Source organism: Sorex fumeus, unplaced genomic scaffold (genome assembly GCF_029834395.1).
Source record: "Sorex fumeus unplaced genomic scaffold, SorFum_2.1 ptg000081l, whole genome shotgun sequence".
NCBI lineage: Eukaryota > Metazoa > Chordata > Mammalia > Eulipotyphla > Soricidae > Sorex > Sorex fumeus.
Genome location: NW_026606138.1, coordinates 4,722,490 through 4,742,823, shown reverse-complemented (window position 1 = coordinate 4,742,823; position 20,334 = coordinate 4,722,490). Strand labels below are relative to the sequence as shown.

Below are 20,334 nucleotides of genomic sequence, written 5' to 3'. Positions count from 1 at the left end.
AGAGGCATTGAGTGGCAATCATGCTGGTCGACAGTCTACCCTCAACATGCTCTCCCATCGTGGGCGGATCCTCCCAACACCCTTTATTTGGTGTTCCCTTCTCTTTCTGAGCTCCCCCTTCCCCTACCATGTGTGGTTGTCCTCCGGGTCATTGAGTAAAATTCCTGGTACTAATCTCTGCCATACTTGGGTGTTAGTTTCCTATTTTGTTACTTTATGTTCCCCAGATGAATTATGCTATACTCTTCTTACACGCCTTATATATTCAGTTTTAAAAATCATCCTTTTATTTTTTTCCCTTTATTAGTGTTTGTCTACTGCTGGAAGAAACATACTGCATAAAAATGAACAATCCTGGAATTTTCTTGCATGTCTTATTTTGATAATTTTTATAGCTTGGTTGATACTGAATAATCTGTGTATTTATTTATTTACTTTTGCATTTTGGGTCACACCCAGCGATGCACAGGGGTTACTCTTGGCTCTGCTCGGGGTTACCCCTGGCGGTGCTCGGGGGACCATATGGGATGCTGGGAATCGAACCCGGGTTGGCCACTTGCAAGGCAAACGCCCTACCCGCTGTGCTATTGCTCCAGCCCCTAATTTGTGTATTTAGCATGAAGTTTGAAATTAGAGTGACTTGAATTTTGTTGTTTTTAAAGACTAAAACTATAAGCCAAGTACTTTTAAAGAGCTCCAAGGAAAATATTGTAAAATTCATACTTGGATTTTACCTCCTACTCTTGCACAGTTTAGTAAAGCCTCATAAGTTAAATATTTATTACTCAGAGTTCAGTTCCTACTAGCAAACCAGTGTCTCAGTAAATTTACAATCAAGAGGTTTTTTTTTTTTTAAGTGAGGATTAAACAACCATTTGTTACTTTGGCACTGTTGTTAGGATAACTGACTTAAAGAATGCAAACATGAAATTCTGATATTTAATACTTTCAGAAAATAGAATGTAATATCTTTGTAAGGTGAAAATTATTCGTTCTAGTGTTCAGAGTGATAAATATTACTGGAAAATGCCTATCCTTTATTACTGCTAACAATCACATGTCTTCTTTCTATGATGTAATCTATGAATTTTTAGTTGGAAAGAACTACATGATCTGTTACACAGAATGTTCATCACGTTGGTGTTGCTGCAGGACTGTCTTTGATATTTCTAAACAGCATATTGGATCATGAAGTATTAAACTAAAAGTTGCTTTGAGAGTTCTCAAGGCTGATAGTTTCCTTGTGATTGAAAGTGGTGGGATTGTTGCCATTGGTACTGATTACATTATAGAATTAGCTAAGGCAGAGTGACTCATCTGCCAGGGTTGCACACCTGTAGGTGTGTTTTTCTATCTTGGGGCAGAGATGTGGGCACATAGGTTTAATTATGTAAATGTCATCATCAGTGTTTCTGGTTATAGATATGTTTCAAGGTTACTGATCATTTTAGTATTGAAATATTATTAAAGGTAGAGGTTGTATTTTGTATTTTTTGTTTCAATTTTGTTTTATTTTTTGCAAGTCATTTGGGTACCTCTTTTTCAGTATTTGCTAAATACAAACAATTGTTGATATATTGTTGGTGATAAACAGATGAACTCTGTATTACCATTTCTAAGACCTGAAGTTGCATGATGTAAGGAATATGGTCAAATGCACTGGAAGATGAAGCGATTTAGATGGGTGGTGTTTTTTCAGGTCTAGAAGAGGGACTCTGAGGTTCATTAGTCTGCAGTGACACTCAACTTTAGGTCTGAATATTACTGAGAAACTGTTTCTAGGTAGATGCTGTGACTTTACAAGTCATATCTGGGCATCCTAGATCTTATAAAAAGTTGTTAATTTTATTCATAAGAATTAAGACCAGGAGCTAGCTCAGAGAGGTAGTACATCAGTCATAAGTCTTACATGTACCAATCCCTGAGTTCAGTTCTCAGCAACTCTGAACTGAAGCATCTCATCATCAAACCTACTTTGCTGGGAGTGCCTCGAAGTTCCTTAGCACCACTGGGGTGGCCTCTTCACGTGCCTCCCTCCCCCCCCCCACCATCTCCCCAAGTTAGAGGTCATCTTTGTATGTAGATTTTCTGCCTTTATAGGGGAAAGTATTTTGGTAGGTCACTAGTTACATCTTTAAAATTATAGGGGGAAGCAGAAGCTTCCCTGAGGAGTCTAAAGTGGCTTGCCTCCCCTCTTTTCTTCTTGTAATTTCCAATTTCCCCCATACATGCTGTACTATCTAGCTATAAGTTACTGGTTGCTGCTTCTGGAGTAGACCATGTTTTGGGAGGCTTCTTTGCTTTTGCATATACTCTTCTTGGTCTGGATTGCTTTTGTCCTAGATAAATCCCACCTCTCTCCATACTTGATTTTAGGGCTACCTTTCCAGAAGTCTCTTGTGTTACATCTTCTTTATTCTGTTCTGAATTAAGTGTTTTCATTGCATGGGTGCATGGGTCTCCACTTCTCTTTATATCATTTTCTTGACTGTCTCCTTCACTAAGCGTTGAGCTCTTTGAAATGCATTTATTATCAGTTTCCAGTGCTTTCAAAGAGAGTTGGTGCCTAGAAAATACTTGCTGAATGCCTTAGTGTGTTGATGGAGAAATGAATAAGTTCATTTTTATTCTCTTCTTAATAATGATAGCTGTTTAAGAATTACTTCTACTAAACAATCTGTTAGCTTAATTCAACAATATGCCCAAAATAAAGAAATGCCTTATAATACCTTAGATTTATCCATAGAAAAGTGAATTTAGGAAATTTTAAATATACATAAGCATGTGCTTGATCTTGCTTGATCATCCTGGCTTTATTTGTCTCTTACAGAGAAAACAGAAATGAGAGGAATCTGGTTTAAATTGCAATACAAGAAATCTAGATTAGACATAAAGAGTTTCCAGAAAGTAAAGTACCAGCTATTAAAGTGATTTGTAAGTAATACAATTAAATTTTTTTTTGAAAGTTAACATAAAGGGGCAAAGGGTTGTGATGGATGGAGGGTTAATGATTTGTAAAGTTATTCACTAACATTTCTCTTAGTAGAATAAAAAATGTTAAGGAAGAAAAATGTTTAGGAATATGCAGATATAATCTTGTAGGTAAATGCTTACAGATACCTGGGTACATTTTAAATTTTGTGTGAAATTTTCAACTAACAAGGAAACTGTTTTGCAGGTGTCCTTCTCAGAAAACATCTGGTTTAGGTGACAAGGAAACTGTTCCCTTTCCTTAGATTTTCTTTTTTTTATTATCCCCTTACCTTACCCTCCCAGTTCTCTTTCTTAGAGTAGCACAGTATCACGGTCCTCCCATTGTTCATTGGTTCGCTCGAGCGGGCCCAGTAACGTCTCCAATTGTGAGACTTGTTACTGTGTCTGGCATATTGAATACGTCACAGGTAGCTTGCCAGTCTTTGCTGTGGGGGCGAGATACTCTTGGTAGCTTGCCGGGCTCTCTGAGAGGGGCGGTGTAATAGAAATAATAAACATTCTTAGCAGTGGTAGGAGTGAACAGAATATTAAGGCATATCAATAAAAAAGACCTACCCAATAATTTAAAAGCAACCTGTCAGACCACTGAAGCAAAAACAAAACTTTTAAATGGCATTATTTTGATTGTTTTATATAGTTACATACAGCTCTTAGCTGTGCTCAAAATTTAGTTTTACAATTGTGCTTCTAACTCTAGATATTCTGTCCTAGCTACATTTGAACAGAACCGCTATAGTTTAAGCCAAATTCACCTTCATGCTAGTGAGCTGAAAGAACAAATATACCACACTAAGCACCACATTTATAATCACACTCATGAATAGAGTTCAGTGTTCTCTTTGCATGTCATTCTGCAAGAATCATATTGGAATAAGTTAGGACAATTTTACTAAATTTATTAATGTGATTCTTGTTATGAGGATGGTGCTTAAACTCTAGGCTTCTGTAGTTACAGTGCAAAGACTTCTTTGTAATATAAGAGACAGAATTTCACCTGTAGTAGAGATATAATAATTTTTAAAATCTTTTTAAATGTTATATAGTGTTTTGAATGTCTTTATGACAGGAATTTATTTAGTTTTCACAATTGCTATGAAATAAGTGTCCTGAATCTTCTGAATGAGGAAATTCAGACAGAGAAAGATTGACTAAACTACCAAAGGCATATAGTAATGCTTTATAATAAACATTTGCTGAGTGCTTGCCATATGGTAGGTACTATTTTAAGAGTTTTGCTTATATTAATTACTAAGAATTAGGGTTTTTGGCCCCTCTCGGAGAGCCCGGTAAGCTACTGAGAGTATTCTGCCCGCACGGCAAAGCCTGGCAAGCTACCTGTGACATATTCAATATGCCAAAAACAGTAACAACAAGTTTCACATGGAGACATTACTGGTGCCCGCTCGAGAAAATCGATGAACAATGGGAAGACAGTGCTACAGTGCAGTGCTAGGGCATTTGGAGTCAGATCTAGATATAATTTTGTCTCTTTCTATAATCATCTATTGATCTTGGGAAAACTATCTTAAGTCTTGATTTCCTCATTTGGAAACCAATTATTTGGAAATTATTATACCTAACTCCTAGGATAATTTACGGATAGAGATCTTTCAAATGCATCTGCGTGTGGCATACAATAAGAGCTTTATAATTAGTTTACTATAGAAAACAGCAATAAGTTGTTAGTAGACAGTACTTAATTTTCAGCTTCTTGATAATTTTCATTTTATTATTCTTGACTATAAATGATAGTTATGTCATCATTTTATAGATGATAGTTAAATCTAATTTATTGAAAAGTCAAGTTTTAGGGCCGGAGCAATAGTACAACAGGGAAGGCGCATGCCTTGCATGCAGCTGTCCCGTGTTCAATCCCTGGCATTCCATATGATATGGTCCCCTGAGCCCGCCAGGAGTGATCCTGCGTGCGGAGCCAGCAGTATCCTCTGAACATCGCTGGGAGTGGCCGAAATGCAAACAAAAAGGCCCTCTGCCAATTCCTACCACCCTTTTCCTCTGGTAATCCCCAAAGTTTCATTGAGCTTAGGATTTAGCAGTATTATTTTGGAAGTTCATTTGCTTTTATGATTTATATTCCACTTAAGAGAGAAACCATTCAGTAATTGTCTTTCTTTCTTTTTTTTTTTTCTTTTTTCTTTTTTTGGTGGTGGTGGCTCCCTAGAGGTGCCAGAGGCTCCCAGGGCTGCATGGAGCTGTGGCAGGGAGACCAGGCAGTGCTGGGCATCAGCCAGGCCCCGGAGCTGTCTTCCTCAGCCAGGCCTTTCTCTTTTGGTTTTGGGGCCATACCTAGCAGTGCTCTGGGCTTACTCCTGGCTCTGAGCTCAGGTATCTCCTGCAGCCTCAGGAGACCATCTGAGATGCTGGGCATCAGACCCAGGTTGGCAGTGTGCAAAGCAAATACCCTATCTGCTCTACTGTTGCTCTGCCCACCCCCACCCCCACCCTTTCTTTCTGGCTATGTTTGGGTGTCACTCCTGGTGGGTCTCAGGGGACATATAGGGTGCCGGGCAGTGCCCTACCTGATGTACTATCTCTTCACCCCTCCTTTTACTTTCTTCTCACTTAACACAATCACCAAATATTTCATTCATTTTATCCGAAGTATTTGCCTTATGCTTTCATTTGTTACTGTTTTTTTTTTTTATGGGGGAGGGGTAAGGTACTGGTGTTCGAGCCTGGGGCCTCACACACACATGGCAGGTGTTCTGTTATCGTGCAGTATCCTCAGCCCCATTTTATACTTCTATAATACTACTAAAGAGTAGTATTCCATTGGGTCTATATCATAGCTTTTTATCCAGCCCTCTAGGCATGTAGGCTGAGTCAGTTTTAGTCAATATTGTTGCTGTGCACATGGAGGTGGAAATATCTTTTTAGTTTACCCAAATAAAAAGAAAAAAGTCCTTAAAGGTGCTCAAAGAGTTAAAAGAAAACATGGATAAAGTTTTAAAACAACAAAATAACCAAACCAAAAACAATAGATAGGGAAAATGAACTCTTGCTTTCTCCTTTTTTGCTTTCTTTTTTTTATTTTAGAAAGCAAAAAAATCTAAAAAGGAACCAAATAGGTGCCAGAAAGATAGTTCAGTTAACTGAGTGCGTGTTTATAAGGGATAGGCCTGGTACCTCATGCTCCACAGCTCTCTGTGAACAAACCCCTGAGTACAGACCCTTTAGTAATCCTGAAGCACCATCAGGCATGAAACAAAAACAAAGCCAAAGAAAAGAAAACATAGTCTGAAACAAAAATATAGTAACTGAGCTGAGAGGGGCTGGCTGGAGCAATAGTACAGTGAGAGGTTCTTGCCTTGCATGCAGACAACCCAGGTTTGATCCCTGCCACTCCATATGGTCCCAAGGCCTGCCAGAACTAAGCCCTGACCACTGCCAGGCATGTGCCCCAAACCAAATACCAAAATAAAGGAATAAAAGAATTCAAAGGTAAATGTGAGCAGTCAGAGCAAAGAGTCATTAAACTTGAAGTGGAAATTCATTGAGTCTGAGAAACAGGGAAAAAAGTGAAAATTGAAGGGTGGATCCCAAAGAATGACCTCACTGGGCTGGAGCGATAGTATAGGAGTCAAGGCTCTTGCCTTGTGTTCAGGCAAAAGTGGGAATGAGCCCCTGAGCACCGGTGGTGTTCCACTTTCCCTCCACAAAAAAAGTGTCAGCGTTTTGGGAGGAATGATGCAGATTTAAGAAAAGTGGTGAGGTAGATAATTAGCATGTTGCTGGCTAAACTGGGGGTCATTTGAATGTGGAATGGCAGCTGGCAGGTGTTCGGCTAAACCCCAGATTGTGACTGAGGGTAGAGTATGAAGTTGTCCAGTTCCTTCCGTTGCCTGTAGTGGAAAAGCCAGGCTCAGTGGCTTTTACAGACCAAGCTATCTAAACATCATAGAACTTCATTGCATTTTGGTTTATGATTGAAAAGACTCTTCATATAAATTTGTACACACCATATTCGTTTTTAAAATTAGTATTTTTATATTAAGTAATTTATATTTATTTTTAAGACTTCATATATAGATGAACTGGACTAGTAGTGGTACCAGTAGTCTCAAAGTTACTCTTTGAAAAGAAATAAGAAACTCTCACCTTTTTTCTGTTACAGATTGCCAGCAAAGAAAGCATGGTGTTTTGAAGTATGAATAGACTCCTGGTGCTGCAGCAGAGGCTAAGATTATTAATGGCCAGATCTCAGTAAGTAGAAATTTACTTTGAAAAGAAATTATGAAACCTAAAAAATTGTGTTTGTTTTTTTTTAAACTAGAAGTTTTAATGTTTTCTTGAGGTCAACCTGTCTTCAAATATATTGGTACTTTCTCCCAAATAATTAGTGGCTTGAGTGGAACAAAAACAGTGTTAGTTAATTTAAAATAGTCCACAAACATGCTGCCATTTTTTATCTTTCTCAGAAGGAGCTGTCTTAGGTTAATGGATGTGCCCTGACTGCTGTCTCTGCTCCGGAGGGAGCGACCTGTGTGTCTGCTGACCCTGGCAGGCAGCCTGCCGGGAGCTCACATCGTTGGCTTCTCCACAAGTACTCACGTTATTGGTGCATACTCTTAAGTCTCCAGAATTCAGGGGTGGCTTTCAGATACCCACGTGGTGGTTATAATGCAGTGTCTAGTGTCTTGGGTGGTGGCGTGGGAGGAGGCATGGAAGATGTGGATAAGTTCACATTGAGCCGAGTCTCCTTCTGCCTGGTAAGACTGGCCACAGCTGCCTGATGTTCCTGCTGCTTCAGTGTCGCGCTCTTACTGGCCCTTTGCACAGCCCGACTGAGGCCTCCGGCTTCTTTCTGCTTCCTTTCTCTCCCATTTTCTCAGCCCTCTCTTTACTTCATTCCTGCCAAACCCGACGATCCATCACTCCAGACCTTCACTGGCCAGTAGACGTTCAATTCCCTGTTCTCTGGCCCAGGGTCAGTTGAACTGCCTTCTCCCCCTCCCTCTTCCCCTTTCTTCCTTCTCTCCCTCTCTCCCTCTCTACCTCTCCCCCATGTTCTCAGTACTCCAGGACTCATCTTACTGCCTCAGAGCACAAAATTCTCCTTCTCAGGGCAAACTCCAGCCTGGATCACAGAGTTCATTCCTCTCTTTATTCTCTCTGTTTTAGTCTGTCACTTGCTTATCCCTATATTTTCTTACCTTTTCTGACCTGCCATAGAATAACATGCATAAATCTGTATTATCTTTGTGTTTGTTGTTTTGGGGCCACACATGGCAGTGCGTAGGCCTTACTTCTGGCTCTGCACTTGGGGATCAGTCCTCATGGACTCAGGGAACCATGCGGAGTACCAGGGATTGAACCCAGGTTGGCTGCACACAAGGCAAGCACCCTACCTGCAGTACTATCTCTCCAACCCCAAGTCTGTATTATCTTTTCTTTTTTAATTATTTTGCTTTTTGGGGTCACACCCAGAAATGCTCAGGGGTTACTCCTGGCTCTGCACTCAGGAATTACTCCTGGCAGTACTTGGGGGACCATATGGGATGCAAGAGATCGAACCGAACCCAGGTTGGTCGCGTGCAAGGCAAATGCCTACCCACTGTACTAGCGCTCTGGCCCAAATCTTTTTATCTTTTCCTTTTTTTTTTTCTTGGTTTATTTTTAGGAGCACAGCAGGAATTATTTGGGAGCTACTCTGACTGCCTGCTTAGAGGTCTCTCCTGGCTGCCCACGGGGGCCCATGTGGTGCTGTGAAGCAGACCCGAGCCTTCTGTGTGCAAACCCAGGCTTTTAGCCCACTCAGCCGTCTCCTCTGCCTCACACTCTCTTTTCTTAATCCATCGAAAGAGCAGTTTTTATTCTTTGTGGGTATCTTTGTGTTTTCATTATCTTCTGGCTTCTGCCTCTATGTCTTTGCCAGGAATCATGTCCTTTTCCTAGTACTTTTTTTTTTTTTTTTGCAGGGTTAGAGGAGCTCCCTGCTGTGCTCAGGGATCGCTCCTAGTAGGCTCGGGGGACCCTATGTGGTGCTGCTGAGGATCAAAATCCGGTCGGCTGCATGTGAGACAAGTTCTACCTTTTGTTCTGTCTCTTTTATCCAACTTTTTTTTTTTTTTGGAGGCCCAGACCCAACAGTGCTTGGGGGTTTCTCCCGGTGTTGCTTCAGGGTTCTTGTGGTGCTGGATACCATCCCTGGGCCTCCCCCAGTGCCGAACTGGCACTTCTGGCTTCAAAGTCCACATCTGTTCTAATACTTTTATGTTCTACTGCAAACCATACAGTGTATTTAATACTACTGCTTATCCTCTTCTAAAATCTCAGCTTAACATGCTGTAAGCATAGACATTGCTTCCGCTTAAAGGTGTCCTTGTTTTCTCTCTCCGACAGGGAAGAGCTCACTTCATCTGCCACTGTGGCAACTGCCTCTCTTTTCCTCTCCAGCCACTGTGACCACACCCGGTGCTGTCATCCTAAGAATTTGTATTGTCCGTGGGCCTTTGAGATAAATAGTGCATTGGGTAAGGCACTTGCCTTGTCCGCAGCTCACCTGGGTTCATTTCCTGGCATAGCATATGCTCCTGTCCCCATCCTCTCCAGCCCTGCGAACAGTGACCCCTGATTTTAGAGCCAGGAAGACGCTGGGTATGGCTCAAATTTTAATTTTTTTCCTAAATATTTTTCTTTCCTTTTTTTTTTTTTTCAAGTCAAAATTTCACCTCCTCTCCTTTGTTGTTGCGATGCCTGTGATTAGTGTGGGGCCATGGTGCATTTACTTTTTTTAAAAATTTTTACATATTTTATTTTCATAAAAGCAGTTCACAATAATTCATTGCAGATAATATTCAAACATCAGTCCCACTACCGAGCACCTTCCTAACACAATAAGAGGGAAGTTTGTGAAGCTTGTTGTATTTCATTCTGGAGCCATTTTAAGCCCATATATAAGAGAATACAAGCAATTATGTTAAAACCAAACAAATGTGTGCCACTTTTGGTACATAAATGGGCTAGGAGTATCAGGGCCGCGTGCTCCAGAAAATTCTGCATTGCTCTCTTCCTGGAGCTTTAGTTTATAGTTTCTAGATCTTGGTCATTGATGAGATTACATGGCGCAGGGGCAGTTTGTGGGTGTGACTGCCAAGCTACTGGAGAACTGGGGAGCTGGGGGGAGGAGGCCCCAAGTCCCAATCCTCGCGGGCTTGGAGAGATGCATTTACTACTACGGTGTGATGTTCTCTTGGGGTCGCACATCAGGTTGTGTTGCTCCCCGAAGGCTGTACTCATTTAATTGTGATGCTTATACACATGCATGCTGAGAATCTCACTTTTAATTGTGCTCTTTGGGTGTTTCTCTGCAGTGCTCACACACATGCTTCCTGGGACACACATTTCTTTGCCATAGTACTCACTCATTTCTTGGAGTTGCTCTCTGAGGTTGCACCTGCTCAGTTGCTCACACACACCTGGCTATGGTCTGGCAGGAGTTTGTTTGTGGCTCCAGGGAGTAGAGATACCAGAATTCCAAGTCACAAACTGCAGAGTTGCCAGGATTGCCCTTGATGCTAGTGGAGACACCGGGAGTGAACTCTCATTCTTAGGCTTGAAAAAGACCCAGATCAGCTATTCTGACAGGTCCGTTACACATTTACTAAATTCATCCTTTTTCTTTTTTTTTTCCATTAGTGAAACACCATGAAGTACAGTTGTAGACCTACATATTTTTGTGTTTGGGTTTCAGTTACACAATGATCAAGTACCCATCCCTCTACCAGTGTCCATTCTCCACCACCAATGAACCTAGTAGCCCGCCCACCCACCCCCAACCCCCTACCCTGCCCCACCTCTATGGCAGGGCATTCCCTTTTGCTCTCTTTCCTTTAGGGTGTTGTGGTTTGCAATAGAGGTATTAAAAATATGGAACGCTTCACGAATTTGCGTGTCATTCTTGTGCAGGGGCCATGCTAATTTTCTCTGTATTGTTCCAATTTTAGTATATGTGCTGCCAAAGCGAGCACAATTCATCCTTTTCTTAATTTCTGTTTCTACTCTGGTTTGGGGCCAGTAGCATATTTAATATTTCAGTGGTATCTAACCTGTTTACCCTTACTCTTATCGAAACTCCAATTTAAATTTATCATGCAGATGGATATATTTTAAATGAAGTCTGGACTGCCTCCTGTTTCCTTAAACTGCTTTTCTGTTTAGTCCTTTGATGTCCTTTCTTCATGTGTAGAATAAAATTCATTCTCTTGGTATGATGTACAGGCTTTTTGTGTCACATATTGACTGTTCTTTAATTTTTGTTCTGAAGTGAGATATCCCCTGTGGAAAGAGTGCCCAGGTAGGGGGCACATCCCTCTGTGTATCCATATCAGTAGACTGTAAGGCTAGCAGACTGAGTTCATTTAGCTATTACTTTGAGGAGAAAAAAAATCTTAAAATAGTTATGGGATGCTGGGAATCAAACGCAGGTCGGCCGCATGCAAGGCAAACACCCTACCCGCTGTGCTATTGCTCCAGCCCCTGAAGTACCTTTGTTTTTTTTTTTTGTTTTTTTTTACATTTTTTTTTCTTTTTATTAGTGAAACACCATGAGGTACAGTTGTCGATTTACAATTTTTTGTGCTTAGGTTTCGATTATACAATGATCAAATGCCCATCCCTCCATCAGTGCCCATTTTCCACCACCATGGATAATATCCCTCCTACCCCCCCACCCCCCATCCCACCCTGCCTCTGTGGCAGGGCATTCCCTTTTGTTCTCTCTCTCCTTTTGGGTGTTGTGGTCTGCAAAAGAGGCTTTGAGTGGCAAACATGTTCAGTCCATAGTCTACTTTCAACATGCATCTCCCCTCCTGGGAGGATCCTCCAAACACACTTTATTTGGTGCTCCCTTTTCTATCTGAGCTGCCCTCTCCCCTAGAATGCCCGGCTGGCCTCTAAGCTATGGAGTAATCCTCCTGGTGCTGATCTCAGCTATTCTTGGGTATTAATCTCCTATTTTGTTACTTTATATCCCCCAGATGAATGCAATCTTTCTATGTCTATCCCTCTCTTTCTGACTCATTTCGCTTAGCATGATACTTTCCATGTTGTACCACTTGTATGTAAATTTCATGATGAAGTACCTTTTTTTTGAGGCAAAAGCTAGTCTTTTACCGCCAAGGTCAGCAAAAGGGTGCATATGTATTTCAAGAAGTCTTTGTTCTTGCCCATTTTTAGTGAGGTGCCGTGATTTACGGTACTGTTAGTGGTAGTGTCCTGCACACACCGTCCCAGTCTCACATCCACCATTCGAGTGTCCCTTCCCTCCACCCTTGTCCCAAGGACTCCTCCCATTCCCGGTCCCGCACCCCAACTATGTAAGCTCAGTTCTTTAGATAAACTCCCCAGTTCTGATGCCCCTGGCTGTTTGTTGTTCCCTAACTATGTTTCTTTATGTCCCACATATGAGAGAAATCTTTCTTTGACTGTCGAGGTGGTGACATCTGCACACATGGAAATGAATAAAGCTTAGCTCTTTATTCCATAAAGTTGTAAGTTAATGCTCAGTTGATGAAAGTTTTTTCAAAAACTATGGTTTTTTACAGATAAACTAAAAAAATAATAGTATGAATAATCTTATACTAATACATTTTAAGATTTATATGAAATAGGGCTGGAGCAATAGTATAGCGGGTAGGGCATTTGCTTTGCATAAGGCTGACCTGGGTTCGATTCCCAGCATCCCATATGGTCCCCTGAGCACCACCAGGAGTAATTCCTGAATGCAAAACCTGGAGTAACCCCTGTGCTTCGCTGTCTGTGACCCAAAAAGCAATAAAAAATAAAAAGATTTATATAAGTAGATGTTATATGGGCTGGAGTGATAGCACAGTGGATAAGGCGTTTGCCTTGCATGCAGCCGACCAGGTCGACCCGAGTTTGATTCTTCCACCCTTCTCGGAGAGTCCGGCAAGCTACAAGAGTATCTCGCCCGCATGGCAAAGCCTGGCAAGCTACCCGTGACGTATTCCATATGCCAAACACAGTAACAACAAGTCTCACAATGTTACTGGGCCCGCTCGAGCAAATCAATGAACAACGGAAGGACAGTGACAGTGACAGATGTTTTATGATTTAGCAACATATTCTTCAAATAAATGATTTAGCAAGAGCAAGGAGAATTTAAGTATTTAAAGAAAAATCTGCATAGTTATATAAAAGCATAATAGGGTGTTCTGTGCTAACAGTAATGTTGGTTTTTGTTTAAAAAAAAATGTTGGGGCTGGAGCGATAGCACAGCCGGGAAGGCGTCTGCCTTGCACGCGGCCAACCCGGGTTCGATTCCCAGCATCCCATATGGTCCTCTGAGCACCGCCAGGGGTAATTCCTGAGTGCAGAGCCAGGAGTAACCCCTGTGCATCGCCGGGTGTGACCCAAAAAGGCCAAAAAAATGAAAAGTTATAGTCCAGAGCAGTAGTGCAGTGAGTTGGGCACTTGCCTTGCATGCAGCCAATCTGGGGGTTGATCCCCAACACCCGATATGGTGCCCTGGGCCTACCAAAATTGATCCCTTAGTACAGAGCCAGGAGTAAGAGCTGAGCACTGGTGAAGTGCGGCTCAAAAAAAAAAATTATAGAGTGGAGCTGAAGCAGATAGGGTCCTTACCTTGCATGCAGCTAACCCAAGTTCAATCCCCAGCACCCCATGTGATCCCTTGAACTCTGCCATTGGTGATTCCTGAGCACAGACCCAAAAGTAAGCTCTGAGAACCACCATATATTGCCCCAGAAAAAGCGCCCCCCCAAAAAAAATAATTATAGATAATGCTTAAGTATCCGTATAAGTAAGTCAGAGGTAAAAATAAGTTGTCTTTTGAGTAGACATAGAAAGAACATCTAAAAAAATAAACAATTCATTATTTTAAAAAAATACAAAATCTTAGAAAAGTAGGAATAAACAGACCTTTTTGTTTTGTTTGGGACCACGCCATGGTGCTCAAGACTTACTCTTGACTCTGTGCTCAGGGATCAGTTCTGGCAGTCTTGGGGGACCGTATGAGGTGCCAGGGATTGAACCCAGGTGTGCTGCGGGCAAGGCAAGTACTCTATGATTGCTCTGGTCCCCAGATCTTTTTCTTTTTAATGTGGATGGGGAGTGGACACACCTGCCGGTGCTTTGGGCTCATTCCTGGTTCTGTACATGGGTATCACTCCTGATGGTGCTCTGGGGCCCTATAGGGTTCTGGGAATTAAACCCAAGTTAGCTGCATGCAAGGCAAGCTCTGGTGTCCGCTGTGCTATCTCTCCGGTCCCTAAATAGACCATTTTTTTAATCTGGTAGAGGATAACCATAAGCCCATGAACAAATGCCATAAGTGAAAAAGTATGGAGAAGTTTGTCTTGTCTTTTAAAGAAAATCATTTAATATTTCTTACAAACCTGATGTCAAGTCTTTCTGTACTGTTCAGGCTGTTGCTTGTCCATGCAGATCTTTATCATGCCTGAATAATAATCTGAATAATAATCTAGCTGAATAGAGTATTCATGTTGTAGTATTATTTTATTGAGCTTTTGGTTTGGTTTTTTTTTTTTTTTCATTTTAACCCACCATTCTCTTCTGGCTCATAATGCCTCTTTTGATAGACTCTTCAGTGTTTCTGATGGGAGATCCTTTGTTTGTAAGTTCCATCTTTGATCTTGCTAGCTTCAGTGTTCTTTCTTTGGCTTTTGTCATTCAAATCTCAGTGTGGACTGTTTCTGTTTGGGTTTATTTTTGCTGGGGTCCTTTGGACCTTTTGGATCTGATGCTTGCACTTCTGAACACTGAGAAATTCTTACCTATGATTTCTTTGACGAGTGGTTCTTCATAGAACCTTGGGGACTCGAATGAGTCTTACATTGCTTCTTTTGAGCTCATCCTGTACTTCTCCTGTGTGCTGTTAATTTCTTTTCAGATTTTGGTGGGGGAGCATATTCAGAAGCATTCAGGGCTTACCCATGACTCTGCACTCAGGAATTACTCCTGTCAGTGCTCGGGAGACCTTATGTGGTACCTGGGATCAAATTCTGATTGACTGCATACAAGACAAAAACCCTACCTGCTCTACTATCACTAGTGGCCCACTTCTCTGACTTTTTTCTGTCTTCTGTTAGGGATTTCCTGCATCTTGTCTTGGAAGCCGATGATTTATTTTCCTGCATTGCTCTTACTCTATTGCTGATGCCTTCTGTTGGGTTGTGTTGTTTTGTTTTGTTTATTTCACCTACCATACTCTTCATTTCTGTTGCTTTTGATTGTAGCTTTCTCATTTCTGATCTCATGCTTGTACTTTACTATTTGTCCTCTAGTTTCTTTGAGCTATTAAACATCCTCCTCATGTATCTGTAGGCATGGTCTGAGAGGTTAAGAACTCAGTGGTATTGGTAGAACCTTCTGTGCTATTATCTTTCCTCCTCATGCTTGATGGGCTTCAGTGGGACTTCCCCCGTTTCTGTGATCTGAGGGTGAATCTCTGTGGCTTGTCCTTATGGGGGTTCTCTGAAGGATTATACTGAGTGTTGATCTTTGCCTTCCTTACTGGTCTTCCCCCAGCGATAGGACTTCTGAGTGTGCACATGAGCAAGCAGGGGGCCAGGGGAGAAGGCAGAGGTCAGGTGGAGAAGGCTGCTGGGACTCGGGAGTTGTTGTTTGCTTTTTAAATGTTTGTATTAGTCCTGAGAGGTAACTCAGCTGATGGAGCCCATGTTTTGCATACAGGAGGCCCGGGTTGGCCCCCTGGCAGTGCATGATCCTCTGAACACAGATGGGAGCAGGCCCCAAACACAGAACTCCTGGCACTTCCAGGTTCTACCCTAACAGCTAACAATTGAAAGGAAAGTATAGAATAGAATCCGGAAACAACCTGAGTGCCCAAGAACAGACGAATGGATAAAGAACCTGTGGCACATCTGTACAATGGAATGCTATGCAGCTGTGAGAGAAAATGAAGTCATGAAATTTGCCTCTAAATGGATGGCCATGGAGAGTATCATACTGAGTGAAATTAGTCAAAAGGAGAGGGACAGATATAGAATGACTGCATTCATTTGTGGTATATTATATATATATATATATATATATATATATATATATATATATATATATATGAAGACTAATATCCATCCTGGGGTAAACAGGGTTCAGGAGGACTGGTCAGTGGTTGGAACTAATCACAGTGTGTGTGGTGCTGAGGGTAGGTAAGATAGAGAGGAGACCAGTATGACAATAGTAGCAGGGAATGATCATGTTTGATTGGATCTGAGTGTTAAAAGTAGGTAAGGGATATTCTTAATAACCTTTCAGTATCAATAATGACCACAGTGCCCTCGAGGGGGGGTGGGGGGTGGGAGGGGGTTAGAGAGAGAGGGAGGGAGGAAGGGGGGAAGGGGAGAGGGAGGAAAAGTGGGGGGGAAGGGGTGGGTGTTGGAATGCTGTATGACTGAAATCCAATCATGAACAGCTTTGTAAAGGTATATCTCACAGTGATTCAATAAAAAAAAGTTAAAAAAAGAACAGGGAGGGAGGGAGGGAGGGAGGGAGGGAATATGAGTTTCAGGGCTCAAGTTGGGATTTTCCCAGAGGAGTAAGAGAGTCTTGACTTCTGAGCTGTACCCCTCTCTTCTTTCCAAAGTTAATCCAGAATCCAAATTGTAATTGAAAAGCTTGAGTTTTTGACTCAGGCACATGGGGTTGGGGGTGGGGAGAGAGACAGAAACAGAGAAAGAGTCTTGTCCTCTGAGAAGTGAGGAAAAGGATGCATGGAACACTACGAGAAGTAGAGCCACTCAGAAATGGAAATAAATACTTGAGACTTTTAGGCTGCAAGACAAGCACAGGAGAGGCTAAGCATCCCGAACGACAGGGAAGGGAGCTGGGGTTCCACTGGGGCAGCTCGCCCACCTTTTGGATCCCAGCGCACAGCTTCATCATCTTGATGACCACATTTGGTAGCAGTTATTTTCTCTTTTTCTCTCTTTCTCTACATTTCACTGTGATCTTCCCTAAAGAAAGGAACTTTAGGGGGTGGAGCAATAGCACAGTGGGTAGGGCGTTTGCCTTGCACGCGGCCGACCTGAGTTCAATTCCCAGCATCCCATATGGTCCCCTGAGCACCACCAGGAGTAATTCCTGAGTGCAGAGCCCTGTGCATTGCCGGGTGTGACCCCCCCCCCCAAAAAAAAGAAAGGAACTTTACCTCTCTATTTTCAGGGCACCAAGCATACTAATTGACATAACAAATGCTCCGTAAGTGTCTAATTTTAAAAACTAAGAAGTGTCTAAATTATAGGATGAGAAGGAGCAGAAGCGGGGTTGGAGATATAGTTGAGCAGGTAGGGCACTTGTTTTGCACATGGCTCATCTGTATTTGATCCCAGCATCCTGTAAGGTCCCCCAAGCCCATATAAAGGGTATTTTGTACGGGAATAATTCCTGAGTGCAGAGCCAGGAGTAACCCCTGAGCATTGCTGGGTGTGGACCAAACCCCAAATAAATAAATAAATCTCCTTTAAAAAATAAAAAAGGAGCAGAAGCACCTGTTGTGTGGTAAGGTATGGTGTTAGGCAAGGACAGTGCGAAAGCAAGGTCCCTTCCTGTGGGGACGGAAGCAGAGAGCAGGGAAGGGAACAGGGAACGGCTCACGTGTGCCCAGGGTGCTTTGAGGATACCTGTGTGTATCACTCACCCATTTGGTTGGAGTCAAGGGCGGCTTCCTGGAGACAGTGCTCACTGAGTCATATTGTGGAGAAGGGAAGAAGCAGCAGGAGCATGTGAAAGCACATGGTGTTGGGGACGCGCTTGAATGGGCCTGAGCAGGGTGTGAGGAGAGGAGGGAGAGGCGCTGTGAGAGACCTGATTGTGAAGGGCGATGTTATCCTGACACGACTTACATTTTCCCCTGAAAATTGTGAAGAGCCTAAAGAATTTTAAGTGGGTTTCCATCGGATTTTGTCTTTTGTTTAGTAGTTTTTTGCTTATGTTTCCTTTCTTCTGCCCCTTTCATATGTGTCTTGTTCCATCAAGGTATTTTCCTGTGTTTAAGAGATATTTTGAAGTTAGCTATTTATCTCTGGAATATTTCTGATTTTTTTGCGGGGGGTGTCTATAATCCTTTACCTCTAACCTTCTTTGGGGAAGAAGCATTAGATAGAGTGTTGTGTAAAATTTGCTAATATTTTGTAAGTTCCTTTGAGTTGTTTTCCTAGGCCCTTCTTATCTTGTGAAGTACATGAAATATAATACTGTGAATAATAAGAACAGACTATAGGACAAGGGAAAAGAGAGAGCTTGACAGGCTGGAGCACATGCTTTGCATGCATGAGGCCGCAGAGTTGGACCGCTAGCACTGCATAGTTCCCAAGCACCCCTGGGCGTGGCCCAAAAATAAAACCAAGGGGGTAGTGGGAAGGAGCCGGAATACCTGTCAAGCCAGCAGTCTAGCATTTCTTTGAAAATTATTAAGAGGTACATGAAATTCTTGATAAACCAAAAATAATAAATTCCAAGAATGCCTGGATTTAAATAGTGTTACACTTGAAGCCTTAAATTGATCGACTTAGCTAATTCTAGAATAGGCAAATCTTTGCCAATTAAACTTGAAGTTTGAGGTTTCTGTGATATCTGCTGCACAAAGTTATTCTTGTTGTCACTGAGCAAAAGTCACTAGTTGTGTGAAGTCTCGCTCCAGTCATAAACCTTCTTGGGCTTAATCTTTTCATCCTCTAATGCAAGGGCTTATCTTAGCTGATTTGTAGAGACTTTTTCTGTTTCATGATAATTTATATGACATCTAATCATTTTTTTCCAAATTATCTTTTATGTAGCACTCACATGGTCTTCTGAAGAAGCCATGGGTAGCTGTTGTAGCTGTCCAGATAAAGACACTGTCCCAGATAACCATCGGAACAAGTTTAAGGTCAGTAAAACTGATTGCATCTTCGCTCACTGCTGGAATTTTCTTTTACTTTACCAATATAGCGTCACATCCTCACTTTTAACTCCAGAGCCTATTTCCTCCACTTGAGGATGGCCTTCTCTTGTTTTAGCAAATGAGAGATTTTCCCCCCTCACTTATAATATGAAATCCTCTTTTTCTTTTCCTCTGGTCTTCTGTATCCAGTCAGCCACACTGTTCTGGCAGCGTTTTCTTTTAAATCCCATTTTATGGGCTCTCCTGACCAGTCATGAGCTCCAGCCATGGCTGCGTGTCCAGATTATTTCTGCACTGAGTTCTCCCTCTCGCCACCCCGGGAGCTAGCCTGCAATTAGCATCAAATTAATCTTCCTCTTTCATCGTCCCCAGACTTCTCTGGTGTTCTTCTCCTGGAGACTGAGTGCTTGCACCCTTACTCATCAGCACAGCTTAGTCCTTCCCAGAGCCCAGCCCAGTCTGCGCTAGGTCAGAACCTCTGGTCCTACACGGAAGTCACACTGCCATGAAGTTTCTTTTTGGCTTTTGTAGCATGGAGGAAATAGTACTAGCTTCCGTTTAGAGGATTAGTCTGTGAACATGAGATGGCAAAAATACATGTCAGGTCCCTAGCCCATCCCCAGCGTCTCGAGCTCTCTGTGTTGTCTATTCTTCATCGTCTCTGGCCATTTTGTGAGCTCAGCAGTGGAAGGCTTCTTTGTTAAGCTCTGTACCAGTCCTGTCTTGGTCTCTGTGAGCAGGCTTGGTCAGCATTCTTCTTTGTCTCTGCTGGAGCATTGTTTATGTTGGCCTGCCCTACGTTTCATGATCCTCTGACTCTCTTTTTTAATGTCATTTCCTGTAGAAATGTAATTATTCCTGAGGTTCAACAAATATACGCTAAGGTTCACTTACATTAATGAAGTCTTCTCTTTCCAGCAACCCTGGGTTGCGGCCTCTGTTACACACATTTGTCAATCACACACAGATCTGTGGGTGCTGATTGGTGTTTGTATATCTGACCTCACTGGTAGGAACATAAGGTTCTTGCAGATGAGAAATGGTTAGTAAATGGTTACATAGTCTGTGCTCTATATGCATATTCGTTGATGAATAAATTAACAAAGGAATAAATAACTGAACCAATCAGCAATAGTACATTTTCTGTACAAATTAGTACACCTTGAATATGATTGTCTAATGAGAGTATTTAGAGTAGCACTCATTAAACATTCTCTTTTAGGTCATTAATGTGGATGATGATGGGAATGAGTTAGGTTCTGGAATAATGGAGCTCACAGACACCGAACTGATTTTATACACTCGCAAACGTGACTCAGTAAAATGGCACTACCTCTGCCTGCGACGCTATGGCTATGATTCGAATCTCTTTTCTTTTGAAAGTGGTCGAAGGTGTCAAACTGGACAAGGTA

General features: G+C 42.1%; 1 protein-coding gene and 1 non-coding gene across 5 annotated transcripts in view; one reads left to right on the top strand and one right to left on the bottom strand.

Annotated features, from left to right (window-relative positions):
• The window catches only part of FRS2 (fibroblast growth factor receptor substrate 2), a 126,487-nt gene that overhangs the window by 99,362 nt on the left and 6,791 nt on the right, over nt 1-20,334 (top strand). For 3 of the 4 annotated variants that reach the window (XM_056130801.1, XM_056130800.1, XM_056130802.1), the window contains 4 exons: nt 2,831-2,934; nt 7,130-7,218; nt 18,816-18,907; nt 20,145-20,331. In XM_056130801.1, the coding sequence (XP_055986776.1) occupies nt 18,842-18,907; nt 20,145-20,331 (253 nt within the window). In that variant the 5' untranslated portion in view covers nt 2,831-2,934; nt 7,130-7,218; nt 18,816-18,841. The remainder of the gene's footprint in view (nt 1-2,830; nt 2,935-7,129; nt 7,219-18,815; nt 18,908-20,144; nt 20,332-20,334) is intronic. The other variant, XM_056130803.1, reaches the window with a different exon arrangement.
• LOC130039015 (U6 spliceosomal RNA) lies at nt 10,879-10,985 on the bottom strand. The gene has a single exon (XR_008794816.1). It is a non-coding gene; the product is annotated as a U6 spliceosomal RNA (small nuclear RNA).